This window comes from Pan troglodytes, chromosome 2, assembly GCF_028858775.2.
Source record: "Pan troglodytes isolate AG18354 chromosome 2, NHGRI_mPanTro3-v2.0_pri, whole genome shotgun sequence".
Classification (NCBI taxonomy): Eukaryota; Metazoa; Chordata; class Mammalia; order Primates; family Hominidae; genus Pan; species Pan troglodytes.
Genome location: NC_086015.1, coordinates 54,081,114 through 54,101,053, shown reverse-complemented (window position 1 = coordinate 54,101,053; position 19,940 = coordinate 54,081,114). Strand labels below are relative to the sequence as shown.

Below are 19,940 nucleotides of genomic sequence, written 5' to 3'. Positions count from 1 at the left end.
CCGGGCTCAAGCAATTCTCCTGCCTCAGCCTCCCGAGTAGCTGGGACTACAGGCATACGCCATCAAACCCGGCCAATTTTTTTTTTATTTTTAGTAGAGACGGGGTTTCACCGTGTTAGCCAGGGTGGTCTCGATCTCCTGACCTCATGATCCGCCCGCCTCGGCCTCCCAAAGTGCTGGGATTACAGGCGTGAGCCACCGCGCCCGGCCTTTTTTTTTTTTTTAAGAGATGGAGTCTTGCTCTGTTACCCAGGCTGGAGTGCAGTGGCACGATCTCGACTCACTGCAACCTCTGCCTCCCAGGTTCTAGCAATTCTCCTGCCTCAGCCTCCCGAGTGGCTGGGACTATAGGCACACAACACCACACCTGGCTAATTTTTTGTATTTTAGTACAAAGGGGGTTTCACCATGTTGCCCAGACTGGTCTTGTACTTCTGAGCCCAGGCAATCCACCCGCCTCGGCCTCCCAAAGTGCTAGGATTACAGGCATGAGCCACAAAGCCCAGCCAAGAGTCAACAGTTTGAAAGGGCATAGCTCCTTCCCCTAATACCTTGTGCAGGTCTGACAGCTGCTGGTGTTTGATCAGAACTTCTTTATTGGGAAACTGCCTTCTGCAAAGCAGACAAGCCAGTTTATTCCAGTCAGTGAGTTTGTCTTCTTCATTCTCCTTCTTGGTTTGCTCCTCTCGCTTCTGGGGCTGTGCTGTGCGGGGCTGTGGGGGAGGGGTCTGTTCCTCCTCTTCTTCCTCCTCATAGTCACTGTCTCCTCCATATTCACCCAAGAGGCCGATCAGTGGGTTTACCACTTTAGGCTGGAAGGAGAAGGCCAGGGATCAATACCAAATTCAACCTATATTTTGGGGTCCATTTTTTTTGATATTCTGATATGGGCATCTCATTTCATTGAATTGGGTTCAAAATAAACTCACTAGCCATGCTGCTCATTTCCCAGATGAAAGCAACATGGCCAGAGCTTGGCTTTGCTCCTTGTTCATTAAGAATAAACAAGAAAGATTCCTTTAGAAGTGACTCTAGCAACAGAATGTGAGGAGAAGGAAGAGAAAGGAAAATAAACATAGAAAATAGTAAAAGGTTACAAATTACAAAGAGGAAGAGATAAATACCTCCAAATTACTGTAACTCATGGAGGGAAGAAAAGATGACTTTCATTAAGACTCTAGCAAAGAGGATTTAGGAAGTAAACTAAAAGCAACTGCATTAATAGGCACTTGGGTAGACAGATCCAGCTCATATGTAAGGTAAAGGCAAAGCATGGTTAAGACAGATGCCACAATGAGCTGAATTAATAATGCGGAGCAGGAAAAGGGTACCTTATAAGAACTGTTAAATAATGATGCATAATCATTGGTCTATGATCACTCAAAATAAATAAATAATGCATGGTCACTATTGTTATATACCTGCATTCAATCAGAATCACTGGTGATTAGGTTGAGACTACTGCTTGAAGGCATCTAAAAAATGGGCACCAATATTAGCATCATTCACTCTGAACAGGCAGAAACTATAAAAAAATGACCACGCATGCACTCCATATCTAAGAGATTCTTGTGTGATGCCAAAAGGCAGGAAAGATTGAGGCTGAGAAAACGGGTTTCCTTGGTGATTTAGAGAACTGACAAGAACAAGATGATAAAAAGGGCTAGGCATCTCGTCTGGTAAGAATGGCACAGGGCAGAGAGAAAGAGTCCAGATAACTGCCTCTGGTTCTCCAGTAATACCCCCATTAGCAGACAGAAAACTTTATCTCATGCTTGTACTCAAAAGAAATGGGAATCCTTATTCGGGAGACATAGTGAGGTAAAAGACCAACACCAGTGGAAGGCATCAGCCTTTGCGCTTCCTCTTCTGCTCGGAACCATCCCCAGCCCCAGCCCTAGGTCCACGGGATCAATGTTGGTCTTACTGGAGGGGGACTCTCTTCCTTCTTCACAGTAGGAGGCAGGGGCTTCTTAAAGACGTCTTCTGCAGGGGCCTTCCCTTCACTGGCATTTTCCTGAAACTGATCAAACCAGAGGTAACTCTCACATGATATTCACTCATAATAACTGATAAAGGCTGGGCTGGGTGCGGTGGCTCACGCCTATAATCCCAGCACTCTGGGAGGTCAAGGCAGGTGGATCACAACGTCAGGAGATCGAGACCACCCTGGCTAATGCAGTGAAACTCCATCTCTACTAAAAATACAAAAAATTAGCTGGGCGTGGTGGCGGGCACCTGTAGTCCCAGTTAGTCGGGAGGCTGAGGCAGGAGAATGAACCCGAGAGGCGGAGCTTGCAGTGAGCCAAGATTGTGCCACTGTGCTCCAGCCTGGGTGACAGAACAAGACTCCCTCTCAAGAAACAAAAACAGAAACAAAAAAAAAACTGATAAAGGCCGGGTGCAGTGGCTCACACCTGTAATCCCAGCACTTTGGGAGGCTGAGGCGGATGGATCATTGAGGTCAGGAGTTCGAGATCAGCCTGCCCAACATGGCGAAACCCCGTCTCTACTAAAAATATAAAAATTACCTGGGAGTGGTGGCACGCACCTGTAATCCCAGCTATTCAGGAGGCCGAGGCAGGAGAATCGCTTGAACCCGGGAGGCAGAGGTTGCAGTGAGCCAATATCGTGGCACTGTACTCCGGCCTGGGCAACAAGAGCAAAACTCCGTCTCAGAAAAAAAAAAAAAAAAAAAAACAAAGAAAAAACTGATTAAGATCGGGTGCAGTGGCTCACACCTGTAATCCCAGCACTTTGGGAGGCTGGGGTGGGTAGATTACCTGAAGTCAGGAGTTCGAGACCAGACTGGCCAACATGGTGAAACCCCACCTCTACTAAAAATACAAAAATTAGCCAGGTGTGGTGGTGGATGCCTGTCATCCCAGCTACTCAGGAGGCTGAGGCAGGTAAATCACTTGAACCCAGGAGGCAGAGGTTGCAGTGAGCCAAGATGGCGCCACTGCACTCCAGCCTGGGCAACAGAGCGAGACTCTGTCTCAAAAAAACAAAAACAAAACTGATTAAGAGTTAACCCTGTTGAAATTAGGCTGGCTTTCCAAACCTCCTAATTCAACATTACGGAAATATCTGTAACATTGCTATAGTGAATTTGAAATAAAGAACCTTTAAAATACATAACATCAGTAGGCACAGTGGCTCATGTCTGTAATCCCAGCACTTTGGGAGGCCGAGGTGGGCAGATCACTTGAGGTCAGGAGTTCAAGGTGAGCCTGGCCAACATGGTGAAACCCTGTCTCTAGTAAAAATACAAAAATTAGCTGGGTGTGGTGGTTTTGGCCTGTAATCCCAGCTACTTGGGAGGCTGAGGTAGAAGAACTGCTGGAACCTGGGAGGCAGAGGTTGCAGTGAGCCAAGATCGTGCCACTCCACTCCAGCCTGGGTGACAGAGAGAGACTCTGTCTCAAAAAATAAAATAAAATAAAATAAAACGTTAGTATATATTGCATGATTACTGTATGTCAGACCAGATGAGGCATGTATATATAAACATTGTCTTCTTCAGACTTTACTATGATCCTCCTATGTAAGCTTTACTATCTTAATTTTACAAATGATTGGGAATATAGTTTGACAGATCAAGTGGCTGAAGCAGAGTCCAAATATTAAATCAGTATGACTCTAAGTTTTTAAACACACACACACACTCTCTCTCCTCTTTTCTGTATCTCTAAACAACTAACAGTGTTAGAAGGGGAAAAAAAGCCTGGGCGCAGTGGCTCATGCCTGTAATCCCAGCACTTTGGTAGGCTGAGGTGGGCGGATCACAAGGTCAGGAGTTCGAGACCAGCTTGACCAACACGGTGAAACCGCGTCTCTACTAAAAATAAAAAAATTAGCTGGGCGTTGTGGCAGCGCCTGATATCCCAGCTACTCAGGAGGCTGAGGCAGGAGAATCCCTTGAGCCTGGAAGGCGGAGGTTGCAGTGAGCTGAGATCGATCACGCCACTGCACTCCAGCCTGGGCGACAGAGCGACTCCGTCTCAAAAGAAAAAAAAGGGAAAAAAAGGTGTTATGAATTGAACCACAAGCAAATTCATCCATTTTCACTAATGCATAACTGATATCAAGGTAGGTGTGATCTTGGCTCACTGCAACCTCTGCCTCTCAGGTTCAAGAGATTCTCCTGCCTCAGCCTCCTGAGTAGCTGGGACTACAGGCTTGTGCCACCACGTCCAGCTAATTTTTGTCTTTTTAGTAGAGATGGGGGTTTCACCATATTGGCCAGGCGGTCTCAAACTCCTGACCTAAAGTAATCCGCCTGCCTTGGCCTCTCAAAGTGCTGGGATTACAGGCATGAGCCACCATGCCCGGCAGATTTTCTTTTTTTTTTTTTTTTTTGAGACAAGTCTGGCTCTGTTGTCCATGCTGGAGTGCAGTGGCACAATCACAGCTCACTGCAATCTCCTGGGCTCAAGCGATCCTCTTAACTCAGTCTCCCAAGTAGCTTGGACTACAGGCATGCATCACCACAGTAGGCTAATTTTTTTTGTATTTTTGGTAGAGATGGAGTTTCACCATGTTGCTGGTGTCAAACTCCTAAACTCAGGCATCCACCTGTCTTGGCCTCCCAACGTGCTGGGATTACAGGTGTGAGCCACTGCACCCTGCCTAATAATTTGATTTTGTATTAGATGTAAAAATGTTCATCATCTCTGATTCTGAAAATGTGCCATAGGGAGTAATTTAAAAGAAGAAACAAAATGCTAAATGTTATATATTATGACAGTATAAGATTAGAAAGAGGCGAGCAAGGTGGGTCTTGCCTGTAACTGAAGCACTTTGGGAGACTGAGACAGGAAGCTTACTTGAGGCCAGAAGTTCGAGATCAGCCTGGTCAATCTAGCAAGATCCTGTCTCTAGAAAAAAGCAAAAATTAGCTGGTCATGGTGGCTCATGCCTGTAGTCCCCGCTACTTGGGAGGCTGAGGTGGGAGGACTGCTTAAGCCCATGGGTTTGACGTAGAAGTGAGCTATGATCATGCCACTGCACTCCAACCTGGGAGACAGAGGAAGACTTTGTCTCAGAAAAAAAAAAAAAAAAAGGAAAAAGAAAAGATTAGAAAGAGAAGACAAAAATGTAGGAGAGATGAAGAAAATGAAGGTACAGTTATACCGTGAATTTTTACCATGTGGGCATTAAAAATAATAGAGTATATAGAAACATGGAAAAAATACTTATGATAAAAAGTGACTAAACAGTATCTCCTGCTATAATTACAACTAGAGAAATGTGTATAAAGTCAAACACTAAAAAAGGAATGTAGAAAAGTGAAAATGTATGGAGCTGAGGTGTTGGGATTTGAGCTGGGCCACTTTGTTCTACCATCCATAGTTTTCCCATTTGTAAAAGAGAGAGAGTTGGGATATAAGAGGTGAGGGAATTGCCTACACCAGGTAAAAATACTCATTAACAGAGTTTTTTTTTTTTTTTTGATACAGAGTCTTGCTCTGTTGCCAGGCTGGAGTGTAGTGGCGCGATCTCGGCTCACTGCAACCTCTGCCTCCAGGGTTCAAGCAATTCTCCCGCCTCAGCCTCCTGAGTAGCTGGGACTACAGGCGTGTACCACCACACGCAGCTAATTTTTGTATTTTTAGTAGAGACAGGGGTTTCACCATGTTGGCCAGGATGGTCTCGATCTCCTGACCTCATGATCCGCCCGCCTTGGCCTCCCAAAGTGCTGGGATTACAGGCGTTAGCCACCACGCCCGGCTGACAGAGTATTTTTAAAGTTACTTTACACTTGCAAACATAGATATCCTCTGTTCGTACCTCCAACATTTTAATAACTATGTGGCAAAAGACAGCAAATTAACAATTCCTCTTACCCTCGTCACTCCTCTGTCTTTTTTCTCCTTGCCATCTCTTTTAGACATTTCCTTCTTGCTACTTGACTTTCCTTGACTGGTGGGTTTTTTTTCCTTGATCTCTTCTTCCTCAGGTAATCCAGGATCCTGGGGCACATAGACTTCTTGCTGCGATACAGTTGGAAACAAGTAAGTCTACAGAATGTTTCAGTTTCCCAGCAATTCCAGGTCTAAGGCGCACAGTTCCCTTTTAGGGGAAAAAACAACTTTTTTACTTACAAGTCTAAGAAGAGTCCACATCAATCTAAAAACCCACTCCAGGGACCAGGACACATTCAGACCACCCACTGTCCACTTTTTCAAGAGCAACACTGTTCTTACCTGTATTGCCACAAGGCACTGATTTTCCATATAGGCAACAGTTCTGTTTCCATAGATCTAAACTTTTCCACTTTTCATGCAATGAGCATCCAGAGAATCCAGGGAATAAAATCCTCAAGTAGCAAATTATGGGTGCTTTTCTCAAAAGAATCATTGACAGAGTAAAAAAAAAAAAAAAAAAAAAAAAAAAAAAAAAAGCCCCAAACTCACCTGGGTATTGGGGTCATAATAAGTTCCTGCCAAGGGGTCATAATAGTAGCCAGTAGCAGAATCATATATGTAGCAGTCAGATGATGCTAAAGGTAACAAGATCAGAGCCAATGTTAGTCTCTGTCCAGTGAAGCCCTTACTGGAGACTCATCAAGAACCCAAGAATTAGGGTGACCAACACAAATAGGTGCATCTACAGATGCCTCTCTCTGGATGAGCACCCTCAGTCAACAGTGTATCTTGCCAACTGTGATCACACAGATGTCAAGTAATGAGTAGCAAGTCAAGCAAAAAAGAGCAACAGAAATAAAACAAAGGTTACTTACACTGTTGTCCTTGTCGATTTGTATCTGAAGACCAGTCTGAATTTCTGCCACCTCCCCTCCTATCTCGGAAATATTTTTTAGCCTATCACAGAAAGGCAAGTTAAAATTACAGAACTATCCAATGGTCATTCACCTTAACAGTCACCCACTAAAGAAAATTCAAGATCACCCTTATAGTCACCTGAGGATTTTAATAGAGCACTCCCCACCTGTTACAGCCTACCTGATAGTAATGCATGTGGTCAGAATGGTCCCCAGAATCATTTCTGCAACAGATAACACAACAATTCTTAAGGCTGCTACCAAGTGGCATTTGACGAGTACTTAATCCTACAGTTCCTATCGAGAAATCCTCCGTTCCTCATTTTGCAGGGTAAGGAACCAACCTAGACAGCAAGCAGGTTGGGTGGTCCAGACACTCCTGAAAGAATGAGCAGTAAGACTCTTTTTTTTTTTTTTTTTTTGAGACAGAGTCTTGCTCTGTCGCCCAGGCTGGAGTGCAGTGGCATGATCTCAGCTCACTGCAAGCTCCGCCTCCCGGGTTCACACCATTCTCCTGCCTCAGCCTCCCAAGTAGCTGGGACTACAGGTGCCCACCACCACGCCCAGCTAATTTTTTTTTTTTTTTTGTATTTTTAGTAGAGACGGGGTTTCACCGTGTTAGCCAGGATGATCTCAATCTCCTGACCTCATGATCTGCCTGCCTCGGCCTCCCCAGGTGCTGGGATTACAGGCGTGAGCCACCACGCCTGCCCAATGAGCAGTAAGACTCTTACAAAGCCAAGTGGTGGAGCAAAACAGCCATTAAGTGGCGGGTGCTAGGGCAAGATATGCCCCATATTGGTAAGCCTGTTTCTCTGACACGGCCATTTCCAAGTTACCACTCCTGGGTCAAGATGAGTGAAGGAGGAAAGAGAAATTAGATTTCCCAGTGCTATGGAAATATGCACAAGGTCAGGGGAAGGAAAAGCCAGGACAGCATTTTCCTAGGATTGCAAGGGGCAAGAATGTATTGACATCTGTCTGCACATCCAAAACTGTACCATCATTTTTTTGTTAAGAGATAGGGTCTTGCTGTGTTGCCCAGGGTAGAGTACAGTGGTTATTCACAGGCATCTTCATTGCACACTATGGCCTAGAACTCCTGGGCTCATGTAACCCGCTCCCCATCTCGCCTCAGCCTCTTTAGTAGCTTGGAATAGAGATATGTGCTACCACGCCAGGCCATCTGGGACCCAAAGATACCAGACAGTCAAAAGGGAAAGGACAAAAGTACCTAGTATTATTCAAGAAAGAAAACAATTCGAGAGTCAGGACAAGTCAGGCTTCAGAAAGAAACTGTAATAAACACCTATCTGAAGCAGTCCATGTTAGGAAAACATCATGCTTTACTGTTTTTCCAGCCAGGAAAAGGAGTTTCCTCCCAAAAACACAAGTGGGGGCAGCACAAGAGATCCTCACCCTTCTGCCTTACCTTCGTTTTCCAGTGGCCAGGTTTACAGCTACCATCTTCCCATCAATGCTAAATGGCGGATCAAGGTTCTGTAAGATCTTCACCACACGAAGAGCTTCCTATAGAACCAGACACACTTGAACCCAGAGACAGAAAAAGCCAGAACCCAAAGACAGAAAAATTCTCCTTTGAAAGAGAAGTGAACGTGGATTTTCCTTCTCAGAGGATAAATTTACTACATTATATTCTGTCAAAATTTTAACAGTAAGAGCATACTGGCAGAAACAGGCAACTTTTAATGAAGGACTGATTGGAACAGGAGTCAGAATAGATGTCAGTTCTGGCATAAACTTCAGAAATTCAAATCCTCTTCTTTTAGGTTGCAATTATCATCAATCAGATTCAGTTTACAAAGTCCCTTGTGACTTCTGAGCATGAAAAATCTAAGAAATACCAATGACTTTCATTATCTTCACCTTACTTCCATAGAAAAAGGCCTCGCAACTAAAAATTTAAGCCACAGGAATCTATAAATACTTTGAGGAAAAAGAGGAAATGTTTTATCATCAAATATAAAACCATCTGTGGCTGGACAAAATAAATCAGAAAGTTCACTAAAATCATGAAGGATTCAGTACTCAGATTCTTCACAAGCGAGTAAGTTGGAAACAGTAAATGACACAAGAAAAAAATGAACCTAGAAAACCAGACGGGATCCTAACTTTTGAGGGCTGTCACCTCACCTGAATGAACAATAAACCCAAAGGAGAGAGCAAGAGGGATTATGATATCAGGTAGCACACAAGAATTCAAATGATCAAGAAGTCCCTCAAGTTTTTTTTTTTTTTTTTTGAGACAGAGTCTTGCTCTGTCACCCAGGCTGAAGTGCAGTGGCGCGATCTCGGCTCACTGCAAGCGCCGCCTCCGGAGTTCACGCCATTCTCCTGCCTCAGCCTCCTGAGTAGCTGCGACTACAGGCGCCTGCCACCACGCCCAGCTAATTTTTCTGTATTTTTTAGTAGAGATAGGGTTTCACCGTGTTAGCCAGGATGGTCTTGATTTCCTGACCTCGTGATCCACCCACCTCGGCCTCCCAAAGTGCTGGGATTACAGGCGTAAGCCACCAGGCCCGGCCCCCGGTCAAACCTTCTTGAAGGTTCTTTAGCCATCTGTCCCTAGGCCAATCCAAGGTGGAGGACACTCACCGCATGGGAGTCGAGGTCAATAAAGCCATAGGTATGCCCCATAGGGCCTGTTCTGTTCTTGATGATACGGACGTTGGCAGTAGTAAGGCGGACATAGGGCTCCAGCACTTCCACTATCACCTCAGGTGGTGTGGAACGATAGATACGCTTTAGCATGATAGCTGAATCAACCATAAATGGGAGAAGGGCAACAAAAGGGAGAGAAAGATAAATTTTTGAAGTCCCAAGAATCTGACTGTCATTTTTTACTATAGATGCTACTAGCAAGGCTGGTTCTGTAAAAAAATGCTAAACAAATAAATACTGCATACTTTTCTTCACCAATACTTAGAAATCTAAAATCATGCCTTACTGCATTCATATAGCAATTTACTATTTGAAGGGCATAGATTCCTTTAAGCAGTACAGGAAGGTCCACAGACAGCAATGGCCTCTGTCATCAGGTCATGCACAGATCTCTTAGGGTACTGGAAAGCAGATAGCTCCCGGACATAACATTGGCCATCTATGCTCCATTGTGATGATCACAGTCTGGTATGTGCCCTGACAAACTACTTACTTTTGCTCTCTCCATCCTGGCGTGTCTCTCCAGACCATGACTCCCTCTCTCGGTCTCTTCGGAAAGTTGGCCCTTCCCTTCGAGAAGGAGGCAGATACCTTTCTGCTTCTCTCTTTTGATGTCCTAAGCGTGACTCTTGGCCTTCTTCCCTCTTCCTGGGTTCAGGTTCCTTATCAGCTGGTCTTAGGGGCTGGTTGGGCTGTTTTTCCAATGGTGCTGGTATGGATGTTTTCTGAGGCTGAGGGTAGGTTATTAATTCTTGCTTGGCCTCTGTCACTAGTGGAACAGAAACAAAGAGAATCTCTAGAAGGCTTTATCAAAAAAAAAAAAAAAAAAAGAAAGAAAAAACACTGCTACTGTAATTTCTCCTTACCTGCCAGCAAATACTCATACTGGAATGCCTTTTTTTTTTTTTTTTTTTGAGATGGAGTTTTGCTCTTGTTGCCCAGCTGAAGTGCAATGGCATGATCTTGGCTCACTGCAACCTCTGCCTCCCAGGTTCAAGCGATTCTCCTGCCTCAGCCTTCAGAGTAGCTGGGATTACAGGTGCCCACCACCACGCCCAGGTAATTTTTTGTATTTTTAGTAGAAACGAGGTTTCACCATGTTGGCCAGGCTGGTCTCGAACTCCTGACCTCAGGTGATCCACTTGCCTCGGCCTCCCAGAGTGCTGGGATTACAGGTGTGAGCGAACACGCCCGGCCTGGAATGCTTTTAATATTGTCTCAGAAATATCTAATAAAAAGTCCTCTGACAGTTCCTGACAAAATATTTTAAGTGAAGCTGAGACAGGACATGAAATAGTTCACAGAAGAAACTATCCAAGCATTTAAAAAATGTAATCTTATGAAATCTCTATATCACCTACTAAACATTTAAATGTAACAAATCCTTCATGACACCTTGAACCTATCATAATCAATGATAACAACACATCTGGGGACAAAATTACCGAAGATATGGCCCTTACTTAAGGTTTAGTAGAAACACATATCCCAAACACACATCTAGAAGCCTTGCTTCTTCCAGTGTTACAGTGCTCAAACAGCTACTCATATCCTGTAAGACCACAGGCCCTCCTCCAGTGAAGCTAGGAACAGACCCTATCTGCACGTAGCTCCTTTATATGCAAATAAACATAATGGGCAGACGTCCTTCAAAATATAAATGATTTATTTCAAATGTCCTACTACAGCAGGATAATTTGTCTTTATAGTTTGTTTTATAATTAGGGGCACATTCTTGTAACTAATTCATTCTTGGAGGGTTCACTGGAATCCATGTGGCTCAAAAAGAGGTATTATATGAGAGCAATATAGAGATTACATAATAGCAGTGACAGGTTTCCAGATTAAAGCTGTCTCATCTTAGTGGTATGGTGCCCAGTGGTTTTCATAAACTACCTATTCATGGCCGGGAGCGGTGGCTCACGCCTGTAATCCCAGCACATTGGGAGACCGAGGCGGGCGGATCACGAGGTCAGGAGATCGAGACCATCCTGGCTAACACAGTGAAACCCTGTCTCTACTGAAAATACAAAAAATTAGCTGGGCACGGTGGCGGGTGCCTGTAATCCCAGCTACTTGGGAGGCTGAGGCAGGAGAATGGCGTGAACCTGGGAGGCAGAGCTTGCAGTGAGCCGAGATTGCGCCACTGCACTTCAGCCTGGGCGACAGAGCAAGACTCCGTCTCAAAAAAAAAAAAAGAAAAAAAACAAAAAACTATCTATTCGTTTGCTGGAATAGCTTTGAAAAAAAGTGTTTCTTGTGGGGGGAAAAAAACACAACTTTGCCTAACCTGAAGTGACCTAACAAGCAAAAATCTCAGTTGTTCATCCCCCTTCCCACATTTTGGTTTGGTTTCTAGAACATACACAGCCTTCCCCTAAAGATTTTCAGAACACCTGCCTTTCAGTCTTCACCAGAGTAAAATCTCCACAAGAGGCCAAAAGCCCACCTAAGAAACTCCTTGTAGGCACATTAAACTCTAACCTTGCAACAAACAGAAGGCTACCTGAATCCCTGCACTGAACTATATTTTATGGTCATGCTGTGGCTTTCCTTAAGGGATGACTACAGGACTGTTGTTATGGATGCATGTGTCTGACTCCTCGAAGTTGCCTACCTGAAATTTCTCTAAAGAAATTTACATTAAAGATAAGTGCTTGAGAAGCTGGTAGTTTTATTCCTCTAAAATAATAAAATGTTCCCCACATCCTGATTATTTTCTCTTATTTATATTTTTACTGTTATTTTAACAAATGTTTTTCTCTTGAAAATCCTGAAATGCTTACAGAGTGTAAAAGAGAAAACAATAGAGCAAATGATTCCCAATAACTTCAAAGAAGTAGGAGTGGGAGAAAGGTTTGCCACACAGACTGATGTCATAAAGACTCTTTTTCAACCTAACATCCTTAATCCTTAAATGTACTCCAAATAACAATATACTGACCTCTGTTCAGCTGCCCACTTAGCCACTTTAGCCTAGAAGCCCACAACCCTATCTCTTTCCTCTGGTGAAAATAAGATCTGAAATCATTTACTAACAGGTTACGTTAAGTTGGGCACCAAACTGCAATTTTTTTTTTCTCACTCTGTTGCCTAGGCTGGAGTGCAGTGGCGAGATCTCAGCTCACTGCAACCTCTGACTCCTGGGTTCAAGCGATTCTAGTGTCTCAGCCTCCCAAGGAGCTGGGATTCCAAGCATGTGCCACCACACCTGTGGCTAATTTTTGTAATTTTAGTAGAGACAGGGTTTTGGCATGTTGGTCAGGCTGGTCTTGAACTCCTGACCACAGGTGATCCACCTGCCTTGGCCTCCCAGAGTGCTGGGATTACAGGCGTTAGCCACCATGCCCAGCTCAAATTGCACTTTTGAAAGGTTTGGGCCGGTCGTGGTGGTTCACGCCTGTAATCGCAGCACTTTGGGAGGCTGAGGCAGACGGATCACGAGGTCAGGAGATCGAGACCATCCTGGCTAACACGGTGAAACTCCGTCTCTACTAAAATACAAATAATTAGCTGGGCATGGTGGTGGGTGCCTATAGGCCCAGCTACTAGGGAGGCTGAGGCAGGAGAACAGCGTGAACCTGGGAGGCGGAGCTTGCAGTGATCCGAGATTGCGCCACTGCACTCCAGCCTGGGTGAGTGCGAGACTCCGTCTCAAAAATAAATAAATAAATAAAGGTTTGCAGGCCTTGTGCAGTGACTCACACCTGTAATCCCAGCACTATGGGAGGCCAAGGTGGGTCGGGTCACAAGGTCAGGAGTTCAAGGCCAGCCTGACCAACATGGTGAAACCCCGTCTCTACTAAAAATACAAAAAAATTAGCTGGGCTACAGGGCGTGGTGGCACATGCCTGTAATCCCAGCTAATCAGGAGGCTAAGGCAGGGGAATTGCTTGAACCTGGGAGCTGGAGGTCGCAGTGAGCCAAGATGGTGCCACAGCACTCCAGCCTGGGCAACACAGCGAGACTCCATCTCAAAAAAAAAAAAAAGGTTTGTAGATCAACTTGGATTTATGGATGATAATTCTTCAAAGCCAAGGAAAACATGAAATTTGTTTTGCTCAATGCACGAGATAAAAACTGCTACCACTTTCGCCACTCACCTTCTCTTGGGTTCTTGCAGAATGAACAGGAAGATCGGTGCCCACCAATGTTTGCCTTACACTGTAAGGAAGAAGGAAATAATTCAATTTGACTGAAAACATTTTTAAAAATCTTATGTATATCTAACAAAGTGAAACCTCCCAAAAATGAAAGAAACAAACCATATCCCAGATCCCCTCAAAGCTTAAAAAAAGAATCTGATATTCCCCACTGATTAGAGCTGGCAGACGGGATCTGATGAGCTACTGTTTGAGAGCTACCTTATAACAAGGCATCTGGGACTTTGGTGCAGCCCAAATGCCTTTGCCCTGGATAAAGATTCCTATAGGAAATATGCCTAGAAAACTACTGTTATATGGTTTATAGAATATTATTGTCCCAAAGCCATTTACAGTCTGCACCCAAAACTTGGGCCTGAACTGACTATGAGATCCCCATTCACATTTGGCTAGAACTGAGAATTCAGTCATCAACTCCTTTCTCAAACACTGATAATGAGGTACAAGGTAGGAGGAAGAGATACAGATAGTGTCTCTGGCAGCTATCTAAAAGACATTGAAAGGGAACATTCACTAGCCCAGAATAAGGTAAGAGACATTTTTAATGTGAATGTAATTATTTTTGTCTGAACATGTGAACAAAAAGTCAAGCACACTGCCCAACCCCGAAATCCCTGAACTTTTGCCACTGAGCTTCCAAATGCCATGGGGGCAGAAACTTGGTTGGCAGGAAATAAAAGAGTAAGAACTATAAAGAGGATGGTATTTGAGGAGGGCCTTATAGGGCGAGTAAAGGTCTGCCAGATGGAGTTGAGGAGAAAACAATAACAATAGTAGCAGTGGCTAATTCTGGTTTTTTTTTTTCTTTTGAGATGGAGTTTCACTCTTGTTGCCCAGGCTGGAGTGCAACGGCATGATCTCGGCTTACCACAACCTCCACCTCCTGGGTTCAAGCGATTCTCCTGCCTCAGCCTCCCGAGTAGCCGGGATTACAGGCATGTGCCACTACACCCGGCTAATTTTGTATTTTTAGTAGAGGCAGGGTTTCTCCATGTTGGTCAGGCTGGTCTCGAACTCCCGACCTCAGGTGATCTGCCCGCCTTGGCCTCCCAAATTGCTGGGATTATAGGTGTGAGTCACTGCGCCCAGCCGGCTAATTCTTAAATAGTACATACCATGTATCTGGCCTACTGTATATGTCATCACTTATTGATCCTGACAACCCCAATAAACTTCATGAAATGGGTACTCTTATCTCCTCATTTTGTAGATGAGGAAACTGAGGCCTAGAGAGGTTAACTCACTTGAGGAAGATCACTACAGTCAGTTATTTCATTGTTCCCTTCCCTATAAACAGATTATAAACACACACACACACACACACACACACACACACACACACACACCCCTGCCCACTGCCAAGTGGCTGTTATGCCTTCCCACAGGGTGAGTATACTTCCTCTCTCCATTGTCAGCCTTGGCCATGTGCCTTCCTTGCTTTCACCAATAAAACATGAGTGAACATGACCTACACTAGGTCTAAGAGAAGCCTTAGGAGCCACTGCTTGCGTGAATGAACCTCTTTCTCCCTTAGCCAGAGGGACACTGCCCCATATTGAGACTGTTTCTTCTGCCTGGGTCCTGGGATGAGAAGCCACGTGGAACAGAACTGTAGCAAACAACCCATAGTCCCTGACATGTAATGTGAGTGAAGAATATGCTTGCTGTTTTAAGCTACTGGGATTGGAGAGTTGTTACTACAGGAGAGCTGCTGTGGTAACTGGTGCTATTTGTAAACATATAGATCAACAGAATAAAACTGAGAATCTAGGAATAAACCTATAGATTATGGTCAACTGATTTCTAACAATGGGGAAAGTGCCAATGGGGAAAGAATAGTCTCTTCAACAAATGGTGCTGGGACAACTGAGTATATACACGCCAACGAATAAAGTATGTGACACTTCAGTTAGTGAGTGGCAGTTAGGATCCTAACCTTAGTAGGTATAATTTAAATAGCATAAAACAGGCCTGGCATGATGGCTCATGCCAGTAATCCCAGTACTTTGGGAGGCCGAGGAAGTTGGATCATTTCGGGCCAGGAGTTCAAGACCAGCCTAGCCAACATGGAGAAACCCCATCTCTATTAAAAATACAAAAATTAGCTGGGGATGGTGGCACACGCCTGTAATCCCAGCTACTCGGGAGGCTGAGGCACGAGAATCACTTGAACCTGGGAGGTGGAGGTTGTCGTGAGCCGAGATTGTGCCACTGCAATCCAGCCTGGGTGACAAACCAAGACTCTCTCTTAAAAACAAAAACAAACCCCATAAAGTTTACCTATTTTATGTGTACAATTCAATGATTTTTAGTAAATGTATAGTGCAACCATCACCATAATCTAATTCTGAAACATTTTCATCACCCCAAAAGAAATCTAGTGGAGTTACCTCCCCCATTCTTACCCCTAGGGACATGGAATTGTGCAATGTATGGTCTTCTGTGTCTGGCATAGTATTTTCAAGGTTCATCTAGGTTGTAACATGCATCAGTACTTCATTCCTTTTCATTGTCAAATAGCATTTCATTGTATGGATATGCCAACTTGTTCATCCATCCATCAGCCAATGGACATTTTGGTTATTTCCGTTTTTTGGCTATTATGAATAATACCGCCATTAGCATTTGTTTTAATTACAAAAAAATTTTAATAGGTACATAATAAACTTAAAATTTTTCTTTTTTGTTTTTGAGATGGAGTTTCACTCTTGATGTCCAGGCTGGAGTGCAATGGTGCAATTTCAGCTCACCGCAACCTCTGCCTCCCAGGTTCAAGTGATTCTCCTGCCTCGGCCTCCCAAGTAGCTGGGATTACAGGCATGCGCCACCATGCCCAGCTAATTTTGTATTTTTAATAGAGATGGGGTTTCTCCATGTTGGTCAGGCTGATCTCCAACTCCCGACCTCAGATGATCCGCCTGCCTCGGCCTCCCAAAGTGCTGGGATTATAGGCGTGAGCCACCACACCCAGCTAAAAAAAATTTTGAGACAAGGTCTTGCTCTGTCACCCAGGATGGAGTACTGAAGTACAGTGGCACTATCATAGGTCACTGATGCCTCGACCTCCTGGGCTCAGGTGATCCTCCCACCTCAGCCTGCTTAGTAGCCGCGATCATAGGCATGCACCACCACACCCAGTTAAATTTTGTATTTTTTGTAGAGATGGGGTTTTGCCATGTTGCCCAGGCTGGTCTCGAACTCCTGGGCTCAAGTGATCTGCCCACTTTAGCCTCCCAAAGTGTTGAGATTACAGCCATGAGCCACACCTTATCTCTCTCTCTCTTTTTTTTTTCTTTAGAAAGGATACTTTCAAGAAAGTGAAAGATAACACATAGAAAATATTTACAAATCATATATCTGATAAGGGATTAATATCCAGAAAATATAAAGTACTCTTATAACTCAACAACAAAAATACATGCAAATCAATTCCAAAGGGCAGAGGACTTGGTTGAACATTTCTCCAAAGCAGATATACAAATGGCCAACAAACACATGAAAAAAAACCCTCAAAGTCATTAGGAAAATGCAAATCAAAACCACAATGAGATATTATTTCATACCCATTAGGATGGCTATTATCAAATAAAGGGAAAAGAACAAATGTTGGCAAGCAGGTGGAGAAATGAAGCCCTTACATATTGCTGGAATATAAAATGGTACAGCTGTGGTCTATGAAAAGGTTTGCTAATAAAATAAAAGAAATACAGTTTGATGGTTCCTCAAAGAGTTAAATATAAAATTACCATATGACCCAGCAATTCCACTCCTGGATACATACCCCCAAATAACTGAAAACAGCTGTTCAAACAAAAACTAGCACACAAAGGTTCTATTATTCACCAAAGTCAGGGTAGAAACAACCCAAATGTCCATCAACTGAGGAATGGATGAACAAAATGTGATATATTCATATTACTTAGCCACAAAAAGAAATGAGGTACTGATAAATACTGCAACATACATGAGCTCTGAAAACATGCTAGGTGAAAGGCCAACAGAAAAGTTTACATATTTTGATTCCATTTATATGAAATATCCGGAATAGGCAAATCCATGGAGATAGAAAAAAGATTAATGGTTTCTGGGGACTGGCGGAAGAAGAAGTGGGAAGTTACTGATTAATGATAAGAGGTTTCCTTTCGAGGGTTTAAAAAAGATCTGAGGCTAGATATGGCAGCTCACACCTGTAATCCCAGAACTTCGGGAGGCCAAGGTGAGAGGATCGCTTGAGCACAGGAGGTCAAGGGTACAGTGAGCCATGATCACATCACTGTACTCCAGCTTGAGAAACAAGAGTGAGATCCTGTCTCAAAAAAAAGACAGAAAAAAAAAATTTCTGGAACTAACCTGGACATGATGGCACCTGTAGTCCCAGCTATTTGGGAGGTTGAGGTGAGAGGATGACTTGAGCCAGGGACTGTGAGACCAGCCTGGGCAACATAGTGAGATCCCATCTCTTATTTAAAAAAAAAAAAAAGAAGTTCTAGGAAGTAGATAGTGTTGATAGCTGCACAACATTGTGAAGGTACTTAATGTCACTGAATTAATGCTTCAAAATGGTTAAAATGGCAAATGTAATGTTACATGTATTTTATCTCAATAAAAGGAAACGAAATATCTTCCTAAAATGACACCATAAGGGAGTATATCCATGAAATATGAGTACTTTGGCTAATAACAATCATAGCTCTTCAAGTTGTATTCTACCGAGACTAACACAATGTCAATTCTACCGAGACTAACAAATGTCAAGCTAAAGTCTTTACTAAATTTTTTCAAGTACTGTAACATTTTTAGTGTGTCGGGGCTCAGAAACTTTATATATTTTTCATAATTATTTTTGATACTAAGTAGTAGCAATGAAAACAAATTATATTTTCATGCTCACTGCAATCAAACTGGACCTTTAAAGAGTATAGCCGGCTGGGTGCCGTGGCTCAAGCCTGTAATTTCAACACTTTGGGAGGCCGAGGTGGGTGGATAATGAGGTCAGGAGTTCAAGACCAGCCTGGCCAAGATGGTGAAACCCCATCTCTACTAAAAACTACAAAAAAATTAGCTGAGCATGGTGGCACGCAACTGTAATCCTAGCTACTCGGGAGGCTGGGGCAGGAGAATCGTTTGAACCCGGGTGGCAGAGGTTGTAGTGAGCTGAGATCGCGCCACTGCACTCCAGCCTGGGCGACAGAGCAAGACTCTGTCTCAAAATAAATAAATAAATAAATAAACAGGCCGGCGCGGTGGCTCATGCCTATAATCCCAGCACTTTGGGAGGCTGAGGCAGGTGGATCACTTGAGGTCGGAGTTCAAGACCAGCCTGGCCAACATGGTGAAACCCCATCTCTACTAAAAATACAAAAATTAGGCAGGTAAGGTGGCAAGTGCCTGTAATCCCAGCTACTCGGGAGGCTGAGGCAGCAGAATCACTGGAACCCAGGAGCCAGAGGTTGTAGTGAGTGGAGATCACGCCATTGCACTCTAGCCTGGGCAACAGAATGAGATTCCGTTTCAAAAAAAAAGAGTATAGCCTAAAATTTTAAATATCCCACTCTAAGAGAATATGGAGTTTAATAGAGGTAAAATGCCATGGTGTCTGAAGTTCTATACCCTTGGAAACCCAAGAATATCCAAAAAATGTACGACTCCCAAAGAACTAGTCTCTCCAAACCTACTTTTCCAACCAAGAATTCCTTTATGACCACTCCCAGGAGAGGTGAGAAGATATTATATGTCAAGGAACTGTTATTTTTATAACTGATAGAAATAATGGCACATGTCCTTGGGAAAGTGTCTCCAATTGCAGGTCCAGAACTCTCTATGGCCACATGTAGCAGCTGGGAAGGAGAAATTATGAATGACCTTGTCTTGACCTCCTCCTGTTCAACTGAAGTGACCTGAGGAAGAAGAGCTTTGTCCTTGGGAATGCATGTTAGCAGGCAGCCTTCCTAGAGATATGGAGGAGCTGTTATTCCAGATACTTACTTCTAAAGAAAGGGATTCTTGGTACTTACTCGTTTGCAGTACCAAAAATCCAGGCTTGATACATACTCCAGGGTAACTTCTTTGTCCTGGATCATTAGAGTTCCCTGTAAAGACAAAGACAGAAGCCATCAACATCAACCCTTGGAGAAACAGACAGAGACAGAAAGGCACAGAGAGCCTTTCCAATCCCCAAGCTGAAACATTTTATAAAGAGTGAGCTTAATTCACTGGTGAAAGGAAATGGCTGTTTTAAGCCACAGACCTGGGGCAGTGTTGCAGAGCAAGCTTTAGCTTAGGAAAGGGGAGTACGAGAAGGTGAAATC

The 19,940-nt window shown here is 43.8% G+C and overlaps 1 protein-coding gene across 32 annotated transcripts in view; it reads right to left on the bottom strand.

The window, feature by feature from the left end:
• RBM6 (RNA binding motif protein 6) overlaps nucleotides 1-19,940 on the bottom strand; it is a 136,238-nt gene that overhangs the window by 10,504 nt on the left and 105,794 nt on the right. For 27 of the 32 annotated variants that reach the window (XR_010155207.1, XR_010155208.1, XR_010155209.1 and 24 more), the window contains 11 exons: nucleotides 19,647-19,721; nucleotides 13,573-13,633; nucleotides 9,963-10,238; nucleotides 9,404-9,564; nucleotides 8,220-8,317; nucleotides 6,969-7,011; nucleotides 6,746-6,827; nucleotides 6,420-6,505; nucleotides 5,850-5,996; nucleotides 1,928-2,023; nucleotides 552-812 (listed from right to left, as the gene is read on the bottom strand). Coding sequence is in view for 22 of the 32 variants with exons in the window: in XM_016941128.4 (XP_016796617.1) it covers nucleotides 552-812; nucleotides 1,928-2,023; nucleotides 5,850-5,996; nucleotides 6,420-6,505; nucleotides 6,746-6,827; nucleotides 6,969-7,011; nucleotides 8,220-8,317; nucleotides 9,404-9,564; nucleotides 9,963-10,238; nucleotides 13,573-13,633; nucleotides 19,647-19,721 (1,386 nt within the window). In the remaining 10 variants the exon portion in view is untranslated. Of the gene's footprint in view, nucleotides 1-551; nucleotides 813-1,927; nucleotides 2,024-2,551; nucleotides 2,650-4,829; nucleotides 4,881-5,849; nucleotides 5,997-6,419; nucleotides 6,506-6,745; nucleotides 6,828-6,968; nucleotides 7,012-8,219; nucleotides 8,318-9,403; nucleotides 9,565-9,962; nucleotides 10,239-13,572; nucleotides 13,634-19,646; nucleotides 19,722-19,940 lie in introns of all 32 variants that reach the window. The other 5 variants (XR_010155212.1, XR_010155211.1, XR_010155216.1 and 2 more) reach the window with 2 other exon arrangements.